The sequence below is a fragment of the Taeniopygia guttata genome, chromosome 2 (assembly GCF_048771995.1).
Source record: "Taeniopygia guttata chromosome 2, bTaeGut7.mat, whole genome shotgun sequence".
Lineage (NCBI taxonomy): Eukaryota > Metazoa > Chordata > Aves > Passeriformes > Estrildidae > Taeniopygia > Taeniopygia guttata.
This window is the reverse complement of record NC_133026.1, coordinates 82,969,225-82,989,047: the sequence shown is the minus strand read 5'-3', so window position 1 is coordinate 82,989,047 and position 19,823 is coordinate 82,969,225. Positions and strand designations below refer to the sequence as shown.

General features: G+C 41.2%; 1 protein-coding gene across 3 annotated transcripts in view; it reads left to right on the top strand.

The window, feature by feature from the left end:
- GRB10 (growth factor receptor bound protein 10) overlaps positions 1 to 19,823 on the top strand; it is a 144,165-nt gene that overhangs the window by 42,371 nt on the left and 81,971 nt on the right. For all 3 annotated transcript variants that reach the window (XM_041714656.2, XM_030265742.4, XM_002192039.7), the window contains exon 3: positions 18,728 to 18,821. In XM_041714656.2, coding sequence (XP_041570590.1) covers positions 18,728 to 18,821 — 94 coding nt within the window. The remainder of the gene's footprint in view (positions 1 to 18,727; positions 18,822 to 19,823) is intronic.

The window sequence follows — 19,823 nt, the reverse complement described above, 5'->3', positions numbered from 1 at the left end:
CCCAGAGGCAGTGGACAGGATCTGAAACACAGGAAACCCCCCTAGGTATTGGGCAATGCTCTTTCCCTGTGAAAGTGACTGAGCACTGGCAGAGGTGGTGAAATCTCCATCCTTGGAGATCGTCCAAATGCATCCAGACATGATCTTGGCAACTGGCTGTAGATGGCCCTGCCTGAGAAGGGGGCTGGACCAGGTGGCATCCAGAGGTCTCTTCCAACCCCAGTTATTCAGTGATAGTGTGAAAATCAAAAGCAGTGGGTCTCTTCAGGTTCTGACTTCTATGCAACTTTTAAGATGATACTTCCAGATTGAAAACATACACACATTGGTAAGAACAGACTATTTTCTGCTGTTCTCTCACAAAACTTAATGAGAACATTCTGAAGCAATGGTAACAATCAGTTTAGCAGACTATAGCACCAAACAAAATCCTGCATTTTTTTTTCATGAGTTGGATCTTTTCCAAATGAGTAAATATTTAACAAGCTGTTTACCAACTGGTTATTTTGGAGAAGTACCAGTATAAGTTTTTTCATGTTAATAACAGCTCTCATTTAACAGAAGAGAGTTGATATACCAATCCTAAGACAGCTTCACACTTCAAATGGCTGCATAAATACAAAAAGATAGAAACGTGAAATACAAAAGGAAGGGAAGCTTTTTTTTTTTTTTTTTTTTTTTTTTAAAGCTACATTGGTTATAGCCAACTGGAATTACATTAGTGATAGTTTGAGGAGATGTGCTTTTAATGAACCTTCCTCATACAGATGTTCTGTGTTCTACATATGAGTAAACAGTAACCAGTGGAGAAGATTATTTTGTTTTTTAAGTGGAAGATAATATTGCTGTGTACTTGGAGCTGTCACTTTTCAAGAAAGCACTGTGGCTCAGATAGTTCTTTGTGTTGTTGTCCATGCCAGTTGGCTCAGAGAAATCTTTTCTATCCTTGGAAAAGACCAGTGATATAATGTTTCCTTATATTTAAGTATTTCCAAGAAATATATCTAGACACAGACCCCATGTAAAGTTATGCCCAGTACATTTTCTTGCCTTACATAGTCTAAAGAGAATCTGTTTGATCAAAGGACAATATTTTATAAGCACTTTTTTATATATTTTTTTAAAGTTATAAAAGAAGGGAAGAAAACCCTCCCCCAAACTACCACCCCAAATCCTGTGATTCTGTGTGAAGCTGTTTGTGTGATCAAATTTGAGAAGAGAATTTTCCTGTTTCTAGAAACAAACTATGGGTGCAGTTTCCAGACTTCATTGCTCATGTGATGCCTCATGGCAGAGGCCTCCTTGTTTCTACACTTGCAGATTTTCTACTCCAAACTGAAGCTGCTGATTCAATGAAGAGTGGAGAGCCTGAACTCACTGTGCCCTTGGTGTGGTGAAGGTGCCATTTTGCCATTTACTCTGTTAAGCTAGGGATAAATATATCAGGTTAACCTAGTACTAGCTATGACTGAAAACAGTCTTTACCTGCTCTTTTTGCATCCTCCAAGAACTTTCTTTTTCATTCCTAATATAATGTAGTCAGAAGTTGTTTTATTAAAAAGTTATTCCTAGGTTCCCACAAATTCCTGCTGCTTTTCGAGGTGTATCTTTCATTTCTAGTGTTGTAGGTGCAACAAATGGTCCCTTTGTGGAGAGGTGAGATGGAAAGTGCTGCACAGAGCAAGGACTTTTATGGCTGATTTTTCTTTTTCAGGATGGAATTTTACCAAATTGATCAGCTTTCAGGAATCCTTCATGAACAAGGGGCCAGATTATTGGTATTAATGGCCTTTTATGTTAGATAGTATTGATATTTTAATCCGAGGCATTAAGATAGAGTGGTTTTATTTCTGGTTTTGAAAGAACAGTGAGCAATCCAAGGTAGAACACAAATGCCCAGCAAAGCTCTCAGGCTTTACTGCTATTTTAAGATAGCTTTGGCCTGCATGCTGGTACGACCATTGTGCATATTTGAAATTCTAGCCTCTACAATGAAAAGACAAGCCCTAGGAAACAGCCAGTGGTTTTGGAGCATGCTGGTCCTTTGCAAGCTGAATGTTAAACAATGACTTAAGACTCTACTATACACTGGCTGTAGCTCTTGATGTCTTACACATTGGCTCCATTTTTTGACATAATTTTGGCAAGTGGGGGGAGCCTGGCAATCTTTCATGCTAGAGGCCTAAGCTCTAATAAAGCACTTTAGTTATTAGCACAAGTAAATAGTTGTCCATTTGTGCTTCATTAATGCATATTAGTCATACAGTAAATACTGTCATGTTGGCATGTTCCCCAGAATAGTGAATACTTCTGTACAGTTCAGGAGGGGGTTTCTGACAAAGTGGTGTTGGCACCTTTCTTGAAGAAGTTATTGAAGCTATTAGTGTAGGAGAGTGGCAGGCCATTATTTCAGCTCACATGAGATTTGTAGAATTGATACTTCAGTGGAGGCAAAGAGGTTTTTTTGATGAATTTTATGCTGTTGCAGTAGATTCTTCTCAAGTATTCAGTTGACTTTTCTACAGCCTTCATCTATATTGAGGCAGGTTGCTTTGGACTGTGGGGAGTACGAATGAAGTGCCTTCTCTTCTAATGAAAATAGATGTTCCAGAAATACCATATGATTGTTCAGTATGGTAAAATTGTAACTATATATTTGAAGAAACTTAGTATGTGCAGCAAGATGAAATCAGAAGGCAGCACGATGACCCATGATCTGTGTAATTGTTCTGGTTTCTGAAGAGATAAGACCCTTAGTACAAATGGCATAAAATTGCAAATGAATATGACTTGTTACTTGGAACAACCAGTGTAGATTTATGAGTTGCCTTTTTTTTTTAATTCTTTGAGTTCCTGGCAGTGACTTCCGGAAGAACTTGCTCCATATTCTTGCCAACTTGTCAAGGCTGACCAGCTTCTGGTTCTTCATATTGTCGTCCTCACCTGTTTTGAAGAGGAATGTGTTCTCTGCCTCTACACTCGCCAGGAAAATCCTCTAAGTAGTTACTTACTCCTTTGAAGATAACAGAGAATAGCCTTGGTAACATAGTGTTGATTAGTGTCCTTAGCATCTTCTAATCAATCCTATCTGCTCCTGGCTAGCTTGTCTGATCCTTAACTTTCCTTTGATGTCAGTAATGGTTCGATCCTCCAGATGCTGGCACTGTGGTCAAAGAACTGGGAGACATAAGGAGGAACTAGGAAAAATTGAGACAAAAAAATCACTGATCTTTAGTGTCCTTAGCTTCTGGATCCTGTGCACAACTGAGAACTAGCTAAACTAATAGTAGCCTTCCTTTTGTCCTTACTTGCCTATATAACAATTCCTTGTTTTTTCTTGGCATCCTTTGCTCATTCCAGCTTTTCTGCATGTGCACAATCTCCATGTTCTTTCTCTGTGACCTCTTCCTGCTTTAACCCTCACTGCATTTCAGCATTTTAGCTGAGGCAGGAGATGCCTGTCCATTCATCTGGCTTTCTGCCATTCCCCTGTGACTCTGCACGCCACAGCGGACCTTTCTTGAGGTTTGAATAGGCTGTCCTGTGAGATCAGATTGTTGCCCTGGGTACCTTGGTTCTTCAGAGAAGTCTGCCATGGGAACCTTGCACGCAGATCTTTGAACTGGCCAAAACTCTGCTTTCCCACAGTCCAAGCTGTAATTCTGCTGGTAGTCTTGCTCTTTTTGCTTACTCATTACTGTCATCTCTGCATCATCTCCGCTGCCATCAACCTCTTCCTCCCCGAATGGCTTTGTTTTCCTGCTTGTTGGTCAAGCACGAAAATGCTTCTCCAGTTGGCTCACTGATCACTTGTGAAGTTATCTTCAACCCACTCCAGAAATCTTTGTAGACTCCAGAGCTGGCTGCACCTGGAACGGCACTGTTTGCTTGTGAGTGGGTCAGAAAAGTGATTTATCCAATTTGGGTCAAGTTTTTCCCTGTCCCATGCACCTGACTGCAAAAATGGACTCATTTGGTTTGAGCAAGACAGGTATTCTGAACATGACTCTTTTTAAAGATGGTGAGTGCTTCTTTTGGGAAGAAGTATTGATGTGGAAAATGAGGGACTTGGCAGTGTGACAGAAGCAAAAGAGAACCTAGAGGTACTAGCCAATTTTCCAGGTGTTTCCTCTCCCAGCATGTCCCTTGTGGTTTCCCAGCCAGGCTGTTGGTACTCAGTCTCCTGTCGTGGCACTCCTGGCTTCCCTGGTGTTTACTCTCTCTCACAAGGCTTACATCCAAGTGGACTGTCTGCTGTGCTGCCTTCTGCAAGGGCCTACTGCCAGCCATATATCCCCAGGACTGTTCTTGGAGTGGTGTAGGGAAGCTACCCCCTGCTGAGTGGTTTATGAGCGTCCACCCTCAGATCTGACTAATGCTGCTGTCCTTTGGTCATGGCTGCCTCTGGCTCTGAGTAGTTTGGTGGGGAGGCACCTAGGAGAGTCCTGGCCAGATGTTCCCCTTTCCTCTGTACTGTGTTGCAGAAGAGATGCCATCTGCGTGCCTAGAGAAGCATGGAGGCAGTGCGGGTCAAGAAGCAAGGGCTGACAAAAGCCTTCCAATGCATGAACTCTTTTATTGATTGTAAAGGGTTCGTGCCTAGCCTGGCGAGGCTACATCTTCCTTTCCTGCCTCTGGGTTTTCTACCTCTTCCATCTCTGGCAGAAACCTGACCTCACAGGTTTTCCTTGAGTGGTTGTGTTCAGGCTGAGGGAGAGTAGTGCCTGGAGGAGCTTGGGAGAAGATGTTTTAGCTCTCCTGGGAGGAGGTCATGGGCTCTCTGAGGAAAACATCTTGGCAACTATGATGTCTGGAAACAGTTAACTGTATTTATTGCTAGTCCACTTCCCTTGGCAATCTTTCCTCATTACCCTCTGTGGGGCTCTGGGTCTCCTGCCACCTGGTTGAGTGAAGCCCTTTTGTCCTGCACAGTCTTTCTGTGTGCTTGCACCCTGTTCCCCCTCTGCATATCCTGCTTCTTCCAGAGCTCTTTCTTGAACTCCACCTTCATGGCCACAACACCATGACCTCTTGGAAAGATTTCTGCAGAAGGTAACTCCAGGTTCATATATAACACACATGTTACATTCATAGATAATCCATTTATTAAAGTAACTTAACATGTTTATTCACCCACACATGCCCTCCAGGTGATTTTTTTTTTCCTTTTCAAATTTAGGACAGACCCAAGAGTTTTTCTACCTCAAATAGTGGTATTTATATTTTGCCACTATTTGAGGTAGTCACCTTAAGTGTTTTGTAGCTAGAAGGATTTATAAAACCTGTTTCCTAAGGTAAAAAGGCTTCAGAGGGCCTGTTTCTCTACTTCTGACTGTATAGAAGTATATAAGGCAGTGGGTTGCAAATTTGATGGAAAAAATTCCTATGTATTTGCTGGAGAGACTTCTGCATGAAATACATTATTTTTTGCCATGATGTGAGCAGAAGGGTTAACTGAAGTGTGCTAAAGATATTCTGAAAAAGGCATCTCTTGCAATCTTGTTTTTTCTGGAGTCCTTTATGTCCTTGGAATTATGACAAGCTGGCTGTTGAACATGAACTGTCTGTATGGTTAAGTCACAAACCATAACTGCTATGCTGGATAAGAGCAAGTTGGAAAAATAGTTTTCTGACAGTGTATCTTTTGAGTATGGCTTGCCCTGAAGATTAAAATAAACCCAAACCCACAAGACCAGAAACTTCTCATCCGTAGCATCTTCTGAAGCAGGGATATTGACACAATAACATGTATCATTATGATTTAAGATTACACACATGCTGTAAGTATTGTGGTGTGATAATGAGCTTCTAGGTAACCTGTCACAGTTAATTTTTTTGGTTTAGCTAAGTAAGTAGTCTTCTGTTTATCTGTATCCAGAAAGTGGCCCATTTATCTCACCCACAGCTTGATTCTGAAGCCTAGTTCAAAGTTTTTCCTCTTCTCCTCCATATCCTAGGATTCCTTTTTTTTTTTTTTTTTTTTTTTAATCTCTGATTTGACTTTAATCTCAGCAGGAATGTTTTCCACTACCTTTTATTTCATAGACCTGCATTTTTGGGTTAGAAAGAATAGCTCAAAACAAGAGGAAGCAGTACAATAAATACTGTTTGTACTGTAAAAGGTACCACCCTGAATTAATCACCATTCAGCTGAAGTGTGGTAGCTGCTCATGTGCAAGCTGCCAGGCTCTTCAACTACAAGGTAAACAAGTTGCTTCCCCTCCCTGTTCTTCAGCAGTGGTTTCACAGAAGAGAATGAAAAGCCACTTCAATATAAATTGAACAGCAGCTCATCCGATTGCATCCCATCTTTTCTTGGAGCGAACAGTAGAAATCCATTTGCAGAGTTGTTCTTGAGGTTGATAGCAGTAGTATTTCAGTGTTGCTAAAGCCAGCATGATCAAACATTGCACAAATTGATTAATTACAACTGTGGGATTTCTTGAACTTTTTTTCTGGCTGACCAAGTTTGCAATCTTTGTTCAAATTTCCTTGTCTGGAGACCCTTTACCTGGGCAGGTCTTGTTTTGAGGTGGTTTGCTTGTTTTGTTTCATGTGCTGCCTTGGCAATGTTTGGCACACCAGACCTTCCTCCAGTAGCATACTGGTAGTTATGAAACCTTTTTGATCTGTTGAGGCTTTAATGTAGCCTCAGAGACTTTGTGTGGAATTAAAGCAGCTGCGGCTAACCGTGTAGGAGTGCTTCAGTGTGTGTGCTGATGTGATGTGGATAACTTCCTTGGATGTGTCCAGTAGGTGTTAAAAGAAGTGTCGAGGAGCTGTATAAAATAAGTGGTCACTTGACATACTTACACTGTGAACAACTTTAAAACAGAACAAAACAAAAAGAAAACCTTCCAAGCATGAAGAGGTGATTGACGTGGTTGCTTTTAGTGTGCCAGCTTCTGCAAAAACTGAAGATTTATACTTTTTATTGTGTTTTCTGGGACAGTGTGCAATTTTACATGTAATTTGTTACTATTTAAATGCAAATTGCTGATCTTTTGTAAATTTTCTTCCTTCAGAGAATGTTAAGTCAATAAAGAATTTTCTGATAAAGCCATCTTTTTAATGCAGGATAACTGGTAGAGCTACTTACAATTAGCTCCCTTTCCTCAAGGAACAGAAAACATGGCAGCCACTATCTTGAGATGGATAGATACAAGTATTTTGCTATTGATACTGGAACAAGTGTAACAATGAAGCATATTTCATATAGTACCTAGGTTTTTGAAAACTAGGAGATAGGTAAACTAGGCAGAGCACTGAGAGTTCTCAGGCTAAAAAGTACCTTTGAGGTGCTTGGATTTTACTACAGTCAAACCTAGATACTTCTTTTTCTAAGGACAATGAAGATGAAGAAAATCAGAATAATTTAGGTTGGAAAAGACCTTTAAGATCATTGACTCCAACCTTTGGCAAATAACCACCCTGTCAACTAGACTATTGACATTAAGCTCCATGTCCAGTCATGAGCACCTCCAGTGATGGTGACTCCACCACCTTCTTGGGCAGTTTGTCCCAATGTTTAACAGCCCTTTTCATGAAGAAATTCCTCTTGATGTCCAGCCTCAGCCTTCTCTGGTGCAGCTTGAGGCTGTGTCCTCCCATCCCGTCGCTAGTTGCCTGTTAGAAGAGGCTGACTCCCACCTAGCTACAGCCCCCTTTCAGGCAATTGTAGAGATCAATAAGGTTCCCTCTGAGCCTTCTTTTCTGCAGGTTAAACACCCCCAGCTCCCTCAGCCACTTGTAGGACTTATTCTCTAGACCCTTCACCAGTGCCTTTGCCCTTCTCTGGACTTGCTCCAGCACATCAATTTCTTTCTTGCAGTAAGGGGTGCAGAACTGGATGCAGAGGCTCAAAGTGTGGCTGAGTACAGGGTGACAGTCGCTGCCCTGGCACTGCTGGCCTATTTTTGATACAAACCAGGATATCATCAGCCTTCTTGGCCACCTGTTCATGTGCTGGCTCATGTTTGGCTGCTGTTGACCAGTGGCCCCAGGTTCTTTTTCATTGGGCAACTTTCCAGCTACTCCAGCACCTCCACCCAGCCTGGAGTGTTGTATGGGGTTACTGTGACCCAAGTCCAGGAGCTGGCACTTGGACTTGATGAACCTCATATCATTGTCCCTTTGGTTCAGATCCCTCTGCAGAGCCTTCCTGCCCTCCAGCAGATCAGCTCTCCCACCTAACTTAGTGTTGCCCATGAACTTACTGAGGGTACACTTGATACCCTCATCCAGATCATCAGTAAAGATACTGAAGAGGACTGGGCCCTGTATTGAGCCCTGTAAGTTTCTTTCATTTTGAGAAATTTGAGTAAGGTAATCAGGTACTGGAATAGTCAGGATGGCTCCTGTTGTTAGTCTTATCTTAATTTTTGTTTTCTTTCCAGCTGTTACGAATTAACAATTTCTATGTAGGTATTTCTGTAATGCAGGCTGCAGCATCATTTGTATTAGAAATTTTGTCCAACCTTTGTGTGCTAATCCTCAGGAGTGGCAACTTAATGAAGTCTGATAGAGCATCACTGTGAGGATTTTTTTTTTCAGGAAGATTGTTTAGAACATCACAGTGAAAGGTGCAGTTATGTATGTGGCTTTCTTAGAGCTGCATGGGTTAAATGAGATTCATACATGATTAAGGAAAGAAACACTGATATTCAGACATGTTGTTCTGTTTGTAATGATGAGGGGTTTTTATTTTTTTTTTCCTATTCTGAAGGTTTGTGAAGTAACCCATTACTGCTAAATATGCAGTACAAAACAACTATTTTAAGTTCCCCTATATTGCAGACTGTTTCTTGCGCTCCAACTTTTTTTTTTTTTTTTTTTTTTTCTTTTTTTGCTTAAACTACATTGCTGATTCGCTCAGGCTGTAATCCTGGTATTTGGTTAGGGGAGAACACAGCAGCTAGGTTATTAATCATGAATAATTACTTTGCCTTAGACTGATAGACTGTGATTTCTGTGGGATTTAAGGGGTATAGAACAGTCAACTGAAGTGTATAAAAATTTGCCCCATATCTGAGATTCTGAAATGTCTTTTTTTTTGTTTGTTTTTGGTAAACCTTGCTTACCAAGAGATGTGTAAAGAGTTAATTCTGTATTGAATTGGGAAGAAGTCACCGGAACTACAAATGCCCTTGTCTGAAGTGAGCAGTCAGTTCTGGGGCAGATGGCACCATGTAACAGGAGAATGGATCTTTATCTGAGCACAAAGGTGTGTGGGGTCCAGGTAGTTAGGATCATAGGTTTGATAGCTGGGACAGGCACTTCTAGACCTAGTTAACTATGTATATCTAGCATCAAGGATCACTGTTGGGAAGGAGGGGAAGGGGTACAAAGCACACCCTAAATTTCAGCAATTGAATAAATTGCCTAGAAAGTAGAGTGATGAGGTCCATTCTGCTAATAGTTGAAGCAAGGAAGGATAGCAAAGTAGTCTTGTAGGAATTTGTTCAACATGACACTTGAAATTGGTCAGATTATCAGTTTGAAGACCTGAAGAGCAATTTCATTAGCAGGTGGCAGTTTGCTTACTGACACCCAGTAAATTTAAATGGTCCGTGTGGGCACAGCAGCTCCATCCCGAAAGGAGGTTTATAATTTTATCGTTTCTGTCGAGGGCTGTGAAGAACCATCTTCACTTGTTGGCCCATTCAGATTCTCAGTTTGAACCTGAACCATCACAAAGACAAAAGGGGGATATAGCACTATTGCTGTAAAAAAGAGCAGACCGACATTCAGATGGTGTAAATTCCTTTGTGTTCCATGCTGCTTGCATTCCTTTGTTGTTTCATCTGTCTTGATGTCTAGGGTTTCCTAGCTATAAGCTTACATACTCTTAAACATAATTTAGGTTATCTGGCTGTGGTTGCCACTTCCCAAAGCATAGAGATTTGAATATAAATTTCTGAGGAGAATGCACTTGTATGGAAACAGTGGTTCCTTCAACCCAGGTGGCATCATCCCTTCTCTCTTCCCTCTCTTGGTCTGAGACGCACAAATGTGTTGCTGCAGTGCCAGATCCAGAGTCCACCAGCTCATCCTTTCAAGCACTGAGCCTTCCAAGGTTAATTCAGGGCATCATTAGCCTGTGCTAGGACAGACTGTCCAAGGCATTTTGCGGAACGTCTTCTGTCCACGTGGTAGAAGGATGCTGTCAAAACCTGACTCCCAAAGCCAGTGTTCTTGGAAGCAGCTGGCCAGCAGTGCAGCTATAACCAAAGCTGTAATAGATTTGATGCCAAGTAGAACAGATGAGCTACCTTGTATTTCACAGATCTGAGCACGGGGAGGCCAGCGTGTTGGAAAGGATCAAATATCCTGTATTTTCTTTCTGTGTTACAGCTTCCCCCAAAATAATAGATAAGATTTTTTTTTTTTTAATACAAGTTTAGAGGAAATAATTTTGAAGATGTTTTCTCAGATTAGACAGGTGTGTTAGCTAGTGTGTGATGCTGAAATTTCCCATTGCACCAGGGTACAAATATTTATTCCCATTATGTTTCTTTTTGTCCTTCTGATGAAGAAGGAGTATAGTCTGACAGTGCACTTCAGAAACTTAGACAAAACATGGAAAGTGACCCTGGTAAGGATTCTTGAATAGGCTAAAGGTTTTATGAGCAACAGCACATTCTTGTGGGTTGCAGTAGTCCCTTAGATTGTGTGAGCACCATCTAGTATAGCAGTTAACATGTATGAACTTGTGCTTTTGGCCCAATTTAAGAACTGTAGTCTGTTAAGAGTCAGTTCTTTGATATAAGATCTAACTTAAAAGCCTCTTTAAAAAAAAAAAAATATGACACACTGCTTTAGGTTATACTTTCTCATGGTAAGAAAACTCAATTTTTAAATTGAATTCCTATTGATAAGTATGATTCACTGTCACAAATACCAGATTTTTCAGGGACTTCAATGTTTGAGTCAGTATTGACCAAAACCAAAGAGCTTAGAACATGCAGCAAAGGATGTAGCTTTCAACATGTATCTTTGTCAGTAGCAGTCCCTTGCCAGTGAGAGTAACTTGCTTTGGAGGTAAGACTAATTTGCAATTAAGTACAAGCTAGAGATACATGATCCGGTTCTGTGGGCACCAGCAGAAGAAACAAAATTTCCATGTAAACATGCAACTTTCCTACGCATTTCTTTCCATGTGAAGAATTTCCTAATATAAATTTCATTTATTCAGTGGTGTTTTATTCGAAATAGAAAGAAACCTAGCTTGTTTTTTTTTTTAAAAAAAAAAAGTTAAAGGATACTTTATCAGTAAGTCAGTACTTCATTTTTCTAAGTACTTTATAGGTTTAGACGCCTCTAAGGAATGATTGCTTTCACTGATAATTTTGTGCAATTGTTTATTTTCTGTATTGCAAGACTTTATTTTAGCTGTAAACTATGTAAACTGTCTCTAACAGCCACAGTGGTTTTAGTCTCATTAAAAATAGAATAAAGCTTTTAGCATTTCTAAGCCTGTCGGTTGGATTCCCTCACTGCTAGCTGATTAAAAGACAGCAACCATGATGCATTGACTTTTCTTCTACCATAATAAATGGCATTCTGATCCAAAAGGGGCACACTGTGGAGTATACTGTCCATTTTCTATGTGCAGAGTATGGGGAGATGACTCAATTTTTGCAGAAGTGGTTGGTTCTTACTAAGAGAGAACTGCATCTAATGAGAGCGTTCTTGCCAAATGTTGGATTCAGGAGTGTTGAAAGCCATGTTAATGCCAGTTTTGCAAAGATCAGCCTAGAGAAGCAGAATCTCTGATGTTAGCTTGTGTGCATGCTGTAGAAGTCCATTGCTGGAGCTGTCAGCTAACACTCACTATGCTCACTCCTGCATTACTGGATAAAAACCTTTTGGGAGTAAACAGCTGCTTCCAGATACTGTTGGAGGTTGCTAGCTGTGGTCCAGCTCTTGCTAGACTACATTAATTAATTAATTAATTGATTTCCTGGATGCCAAAGAGACACTGAGGGTTGGGGCAGGGGGTGACAGAAAGAAGCCGGGTGATATTGCTTTTTGCCTTGCCCCTGATAGCAATTGCAATGCAGGTAGTAATGCATCACATAACTAGACTCCTAAAAATAAATCTGAAGCACCTTCAGAAAAATACATTTCTGTCTCAGCTATAGCAGTGGCTTATATAACTGTGTTGGGCTATAGCTTTTATGAAGAAACACTTCAGTGGCTTGGGGCATGCACACTATGAAGTTTCAGTGTTGACAACAGGGTCCAAACCCCCAGGTTTTTTTAGACTTGAAGGTTTTCTGATCAGTGAGTTACTAAAGCCTCGAGGGGGTCAGGAGATAAGTTCCTCCAAGGTCAGACTGACAAGCCTTTTTGCCTTCCCCTGTATCATGGGATGTAATATAATTCCTGTGATTCATTTAACAAATTCTCTGCCACTGCAGAGACGTGGACCATGGACGCAGGTCTGTCATGTCTGTCAGTCTCATTTTCCTTCTCCCTTTGCTAATTCCTGTCTGTTGTAGCTGTTGTATACGTTGCATGGTGGGCTGGTAAGTCTGCTGAGGGTTGTAGGAATGTGTGGATCACAACAGGTCTGTGTACCCTGCCAGGTTACCATGTGTTTTCAGTGATTTGTGGCACTGAGGATCGGAGGTGCTGTGGTGTGTAGGGAGGAATGTGCTGCTGCCTTTGCTGCTCCTTTAATCCCGAACTGGCTTGTTTGTTCTTGGTCTCCAGGGTTATTGCTCCCAGTCTTGACAGCCAGTACTGTAAAATCAGAAGGATTCCTGCAGTTAGTGGCTTTGCTACTTCAGGAGAGAAAGCCCAACTTTTGACAAAGCTAAGTGGCTTTATTTTAAGCCCTTGTTTGTACAAGCTCTCTTAGCAATGGGAATGCTAAAATTCTGGGTTCACAGTTACTCTGTTGACTTACTGAGCTTTTCACTTGGCTCTTACCTAGTCAAATGACTATAGTTAAGAGGCAGGAAACCAGGTTACAGGTCTTTAATTATGTAATGTGTGGGTTGTCTGAGAATGCACTTTAAAGTTTTTTGCCTAGTGTGCAAAGCCTGTATTTTCTTTATTTGTATGACATGTTAAACACCCTGGCAGAAAACAGTAAATCATACACACGCTGTTTGAGTAAACTTGAAATTGTTTGCAAAGCAGTGACTTTGGACAAATCCAAGAACCTTGCACTTCCCTCAGGACTCTTAATTGGAACACATTTCCTCAAACTCTGGAGCCGTCAGCTTGCTGAAAATACATTATACCAAACAGCTGTGTGGTAGGGGACTGTGCTGCTGTGTTTTTAAGAAAGGAGCGTCACATGAATTACTAATCAACTGTGGAGTTTGGATTAGAATTTGAACATTGGTCTGGATATGTCAGTTGGATTTATTCTTGTAATAGCCTGTATGTTTGCCTTCACAGGGCTAAGAGTAAAATCGAGTGAGCAGAAACTCTGGATGGCTGTGGATACCACTAAGCTATAGGAAAGTTGACTGAGATGAATAGCTGGCTACTCAGCGCTTAGCATAATTGAGTCTATTACCCTCTTTGTACTTTTGATGCTTGAAGTAAACCAAAGCTGCAAATTCATGGTATAAAGAATCAGCATAGCTTAAAAAGCAGTGCAGGAAGTTACTTTACATAAATGCAAATGGTCTTTTGTTTAGAAAGTGAAGAATCTTACTGAAGCATCCTCAGAAGAAATGCTTTCTAATCTGTTCATTGCCTAAGGAAACTCCAGGGACATGTTAAGAATGACAGTACTGAGTCAGATAAAGAAATGTTTGTCTATCTATGTCCTTCTTCTAAGAGCAGCAAGTTGCAGATACAAAGAGAGAGTGTAATTTCTCAAAGTATCCTCTTTCTGCTCCTGAATCCTAGAGTTGTGTCCACTTTTTCACAGGCCTTGGTGTTCACCGCTTCAGTGAATTTTTGTAGTTACTTTTTTGTCTGGGAACCACTTACACTTGAGCACTCTGCAATAGCTTCCTTGGTCTGTGCTAACATAAGGTACTTCATTTTGCTTTACACAAGTTGTCTGAATGGAGTAAAGCTGCGGTGGTTCAAATAATGACACTCCTAATTTTCTCTTTATGCTCAGCTAGTTTTAAGACCTGTTCCTTGGTGTGATGAAGGAGGACCGCCAGGTTGGCAGGGAGCTCCTGTTTGGCAGGAGTGCCCTCTCTGCAAACTGAGGCATATCTACCTTGATAGTCTCCTAAATTGCAATGAGACCCATCAGCACGTCTGACTTTACTTTCTGTTGTGTTGGACGGTGTACAAACATCAGAAGTATGTCATGATCTTGATCTGTTGCTGTGGGACTGCTGGCATGAGTACGCGTGACTCTTGCTCAATTGAACCTTTTGTTCAGGGGCACGGCAGTGTGGGTTTGCAGGCAGCTACAGTAAATCCAAAAACAGGGACTGTTGTCTTGGTGGTCTGGACATCCTCAGTCTGGCCATGCTCCCAGGAGCTTCCAAGAAGCTGTGCTACCACTTGTAGCCTTTCTTCATCTTGTAAACTTGCAGAGACTGCTGAAATTAGAAGAAGCTGAACCTTCAGGGGATTTCCAGATTTCTCCAGAAAGCTACTCTGTCTCCTTTATGCTAGACCCCTTTCTTTGCAAAGAATGAGGGAGAAGGGAAGTATAAATGCAGCTTCATTATTTGTACATTCAAACCTGCCTCCTCCCTTCTCTAAGCACTATTTACCTGTAAGATTACCCTGAATGACTTACTGGATAACCTTTGCTGAAAAAACTAGGATGAGAGAAGCAGCAGTAGGGTGGTAGCAACACACTGGGCTGTCTAATAATGTTGCCTCATACTGATAAATACTCTCCTGAGCTAAACTGCAGGTGGGAGCAGTGGCACTCGGAGCCAAAGAGGTGATTAAAGAGCACGTGTACAGACAGCAAAGCTGCTGTAGTATATGTCTGGCTGATTCTCTGATTAAAAGATGAGATTTAATGTTTTCTTAGATAACTGAAATGCTTATCGTGCTAGCACAAACAGCAGCAAACATTGTATGTCATGGTTAAGGAGTGCAACTTAAAAGGCTTGGTTATAGATTGAAAAATAAATCTAGATTGTCCCGGTTACTGATACGTAGAGATAACACTGTCTATGAGTGGACTTTGGCTCTTAAGGCGATGCAAGCACGTCACATTTTGTGTCATGCAACATAGGTTTGCAAAAGGACACTGTAATCTGACCTGTAATGATGGTGTGTTTGGCTTCATGAAATGCTAATGCTTTAAAGGACCCTGCTTCAGGTCCTTCTAGCGCTCTTGCTAGTCACTCAAATCATCCTTGGTTGCAGAGGCTGACTGACAGAGAATGCAGCACATGCAAAAAGTCAGCGAGGGCTAATGCTCAGCTAGCTTCTAAAAATACTACAATAGCTGGATGGTACAGTAAGTTAAGTAACATGCTTTAATTTCATATTGAGAGCATTTATTGGAAGAGGAGGGAGAGCTGGGGATTAAACCATGAAGCAAACAAATGACTTGCTTGGAGGCTGCTTTCAGCTGCAGCAGGGGGATGGTGACGGACCAAAGCAGGTGCCGACCTTGCTGAGGACCACAGCCTCAGCCCTGAGCTGGGGCCCAACAACAAGGCTGCTGGCACAGAGTAATTATATAACTTTATTTCCTGCCCCCCTCCCCTTTCTTCTTTTACCCTTGTTCCAGCATGTGATCTCCACTGCAGCTGGCCGAGTGCCAGTGTTTGTCTGTGCACAACGGACACAAACAGATTCTGGAGGGTCATGTGAAACTACCCCTGGCTCTTTAAACCTCACCGCCCTTACCTTTTCCCCTCCGCTGCCCGCATTGCTCTAACAGGTGTGGCTTTGTTTATGCACGGCCTGTCGCTTTGCTTTAGCACCTGGGTTTTGCTGGCCCACAGTGTCCGGAGGAAACCTTTGCCTCCCTGTTTTGCTCAAGCTTCAGGAGAACTCTCTGGATCTTGCGGGCAGGCATTTGCACTGGGCGAAACAGGCAGGGGCATCAGCTTTATAAAGGGCAGCACCAGCAGTAATTAGTCACTGTAATCTCTGCTTCTGAAAACTTTGATCTACTTTACCATGGCTTTGGCTTAACTTTGTGAGTAAGGCCTGTGGTTCTCAGCATCTTCTGGTACAAGATGTAAGGTGATTCCAGAGAGGGTGTATGCTATTCCTGTAAATTTTTGGCAATTGCTAGTTAAAAAAAAAAAAAGAAAAGTATGCTTTAATTGAAGAGTTACAGCCCTGGAGCCAGGTGAAACCTTGAAATAAGGTCTCTCAGTTAAGTGTTTGTGTGTTACTGCTGTGGGAAACCCAAATGTAAAATCATGCATCTTGGCCCCATTTCACCTTTATTACTGCCTAGTATTTCATGAGTCTTGCCTTCCAGAAGGGACTTTTATATGTTGGGGCAACTGAAAACACATTTAGGTATGTGACAAATAGCTAATAGCTGGTTTTCTTGTTCCAACTTCTATTTCTCTTGGGATGCCCAGTTGCTCTTCCCAGCCAACAGTCAATCTGTCACTGCATCTCTGCGTTAGACATTGTGACTTCTTCCTGGGAAGTGTAACTAATGCTGCTAAACTGCATCTGTGATGTTTTAGCTACCCTATAAAAACTGGTCATGTTGAATTTCATGGAGGGAAATGCACAGAGAAAAGCTCTGCACTGGGGAGGGATGTTCTGCCGAGTTATCCATGCCTGTGATACTTACCTCTTAGCATTTGTACTGACAGCAGTCAGCTTCAGCTTTAAGTTTTGACTGAAACTTTCCTAGATAAGTGTCCCCTATCTGCTGTTGCCCTTGGCACCTTGGAAAAATTACAACTGAACTTTCTGGGGAACAGATTCATAATTTTGTATGTTGTTTCTGCAGTTGCCTTCTTATGCTGCAAGTCCCAAATTTCCTGCTTCAAATTTAAAATGGAGATGATGTGGATCAGGTTAGTGATGGCTGTGTGGTGTCCCAAAGAAAATGAGATTAATCCGGTGAGAATGATTAGTGCTCCAAAAGTACTAATAATGTTACAATGTGATACCTTGTGGTTGCAAGGGATTTGATGAAAACAGGAGCCCATGAGTTGCTTGTTCCTATTAAGTGTTCAGTTAGCTCCAGTGAAAGAGCAAACAAATACCACTGTGTTTCAAGAAAGTAAGAGCAAAGACAGTTGTGCTGACAGAAGGTCTGATGTGGTTTGAGGTGGGTGGTTTTTTTTATTTTAATTTTTTTTTATTATTCCTGAGAAGCAATAACAAAAACTCATGAGATAAACAAGATGCAGCACATGAAACCAACCGCCAGTGTTGTGAAAATCAGTGCAAAGAATGTAAAGACCTATAAAGGGAGATAGCCAGTATGGAGGCAGAAGTTTGAGTGGTCCCAATTGTATCTGAGATAGATAGGTAAATAGATGGATGGATTCATGGATGGATGCATGGATGCCATTTGTATCTTACCATACAGTGTTTATTCATAAAAGCCTTCCTTAGTCATACCACTGTTGTCAGTTTCTGTCTTATAAATTCCTGTGGGCTCCTGAACGGATCCCTGATGGTGATGACACTTGAGAGCAGTGCTTGAGTACTTGAATCAAAACTCAAGCATTTGGTGGGGCAGTCTTTCTGATGAAGAGATAATTTATTTCATATACTGTATAACTGTACACAGTACTAGTCCCCAAACACTACATCCATTATGATTTTGAGCATTAGCTTATACTTTGTCAGTGCTGGACTGAGGGATCATGGTTGTGTGTAGTTGAATTGACGCTTGCTGTATCCTTGTGTCTGCTCTGCCTTAATTACAATGTCATTTGCCATGAAAGTGGTTCCTGTGTTTTGACATAAAAGCAGGTCATGCCATTGTGTATTTAGCCCACATTTGGGGCACAGTGGGATCATGTGTATAGTCATGTATATCGCCGTGGCAGCTTATGCTTGGTGATACATCAATGCAGTCAACTTTGTGCACTTTTCCATACCCCCCCCCCCCCTTAACTGGTGTATGTGAAGGTATGCCAGGTCTGTAACACCACACACCTACTCTAAATCTCCTTCTCATTCTTCTAAAATGCAACTTACCTTGTTTTTCCTATTTTCTTGTTTATATTTAAATATTCCTGCTTTCTCCTAGTTATCTTCTTTGGCAAGATCTGTGAGAAACTGTGGTATTTTAGACTTAGCCAAATTCAGTTTATGTTAAAACTTCATGAAACTTGATCTTGTGAGAATTCCAGTATGAAAAAACAACAGGTTGGCATCCAGAGCTATGGATGTTTATCTAAACTGAACTTCTGATTTCTCTTGAGGTTTAGTAGTTCACTACTGAATCTGTTTCAGTCCAGTTAATTAGTTACAAAGCCCTAAGCCACAGACTTGGAATTAAAGAAAACAAAGCCCCAAGCCTACGCATAATTTGATGCAAGAAGAAACTTTTGTTAAACTAGGAAGTTAATTTACATCACTGTTTCTCTGTTTGAAACACAAACTGGTGTACAGATGAGCCAACAGCACAGTCATTGATTCTGGATCCATGCCACACGTATTAATGTGACAGCCTAGTGTCCCCCTGTGATCTGTTCCCCCACCTTCTCTGACATTGGTTTCTCCTTTCAGAGGCATGGCAGGGTTTTGTTTTGTATTGGTGGTTGACTCCATGTAATGTAGCTTGCAGGGAGTACAGAATGCCCGGTTTTAATAAGATATTGTGCTCTTCTGTTTTTAGGACAATGTAGATCAGACTTCAGCTCATGGTCGGCGGGATCTGGTGGAACCGGGTTTCCAAGAACCATCTAACCGCATCTCCCTGAACCACCAAGGTAAGGAATAGCATGTGGAAATCCAGGCTTCTCAGGCGAGTGCAGGCATGGTTTTGCCTACGTGGCTGTTTCTCCTCACTGGGGAAAAAGAAAATGTTCTGGATGGTTGAAGGAGGGCTGAAGAAATTGGTTTTTGTCACTACTGTCCTTTGAGCTGTGAGTGAAGGTGACTAAGGACTTGTATGCATCTCAAACCTTGTAGCCCACGATAGGACTACCATCCTGGGTGATAGGGACATTCTCTTATTTTTATGAGTGGTGAGGAGGACAGTACTGACATTAAATTCAACATCTGCAGTGTTAAAGTTGCATTTTAAAAAAAAAATCTTTGCTGTAAGACAGGCTCTGGCTCAATGTCTGCAGTAGGAGAAGAAAAAAAAAAAACATGTTTACTTGCTTTCCATGACAGAAATTAGCTCATTTGTGAAAAGATAGCTCTGAACAATAGCTCTGAACTAGATGTTATAATGGGTGTAATAGTTTAGCTTCTGTAATTCAACAGGACATTCATAAAAAGCTAAAACAAGTCTTAAAACTCTGTCTTCACTGATTCCTGTCTGTTCAGGGACCTAAAAGACAACAGTTACAATTATTACAGAGACTGTTTAGCTCAGCTTTACTGTTTTAGGTTTGAAATAATGGATAATAGTGTTCGTTTAAGCGGTGAACCCTCTTACCCTTGGGCTTCCTGATGGTTTAATTTGAAGCCAAATCCTTGAAGGACATCTTCAAATGTTGTTTCATCAGTGCAACAGCTAAGAGTAATTCAGACAGAACAAGACTATTGAAACAAAAAAATTACAAGCATATTACTTAAAATATTTGCCAAACATGTCATGCTTAACTTCTGCTTTAAAAATTCAGCTTTTTTTTATTTTGTCAAGGGCAGCAAGACTCAAATTTCATGACTTGTAGATTATCATGACAATTAAAGTTGCACAAACAAGTGTGTAACGAGGATTGTATTTTAACTTGCTCCCCTTTCCATGCTCCAAGTGTTCT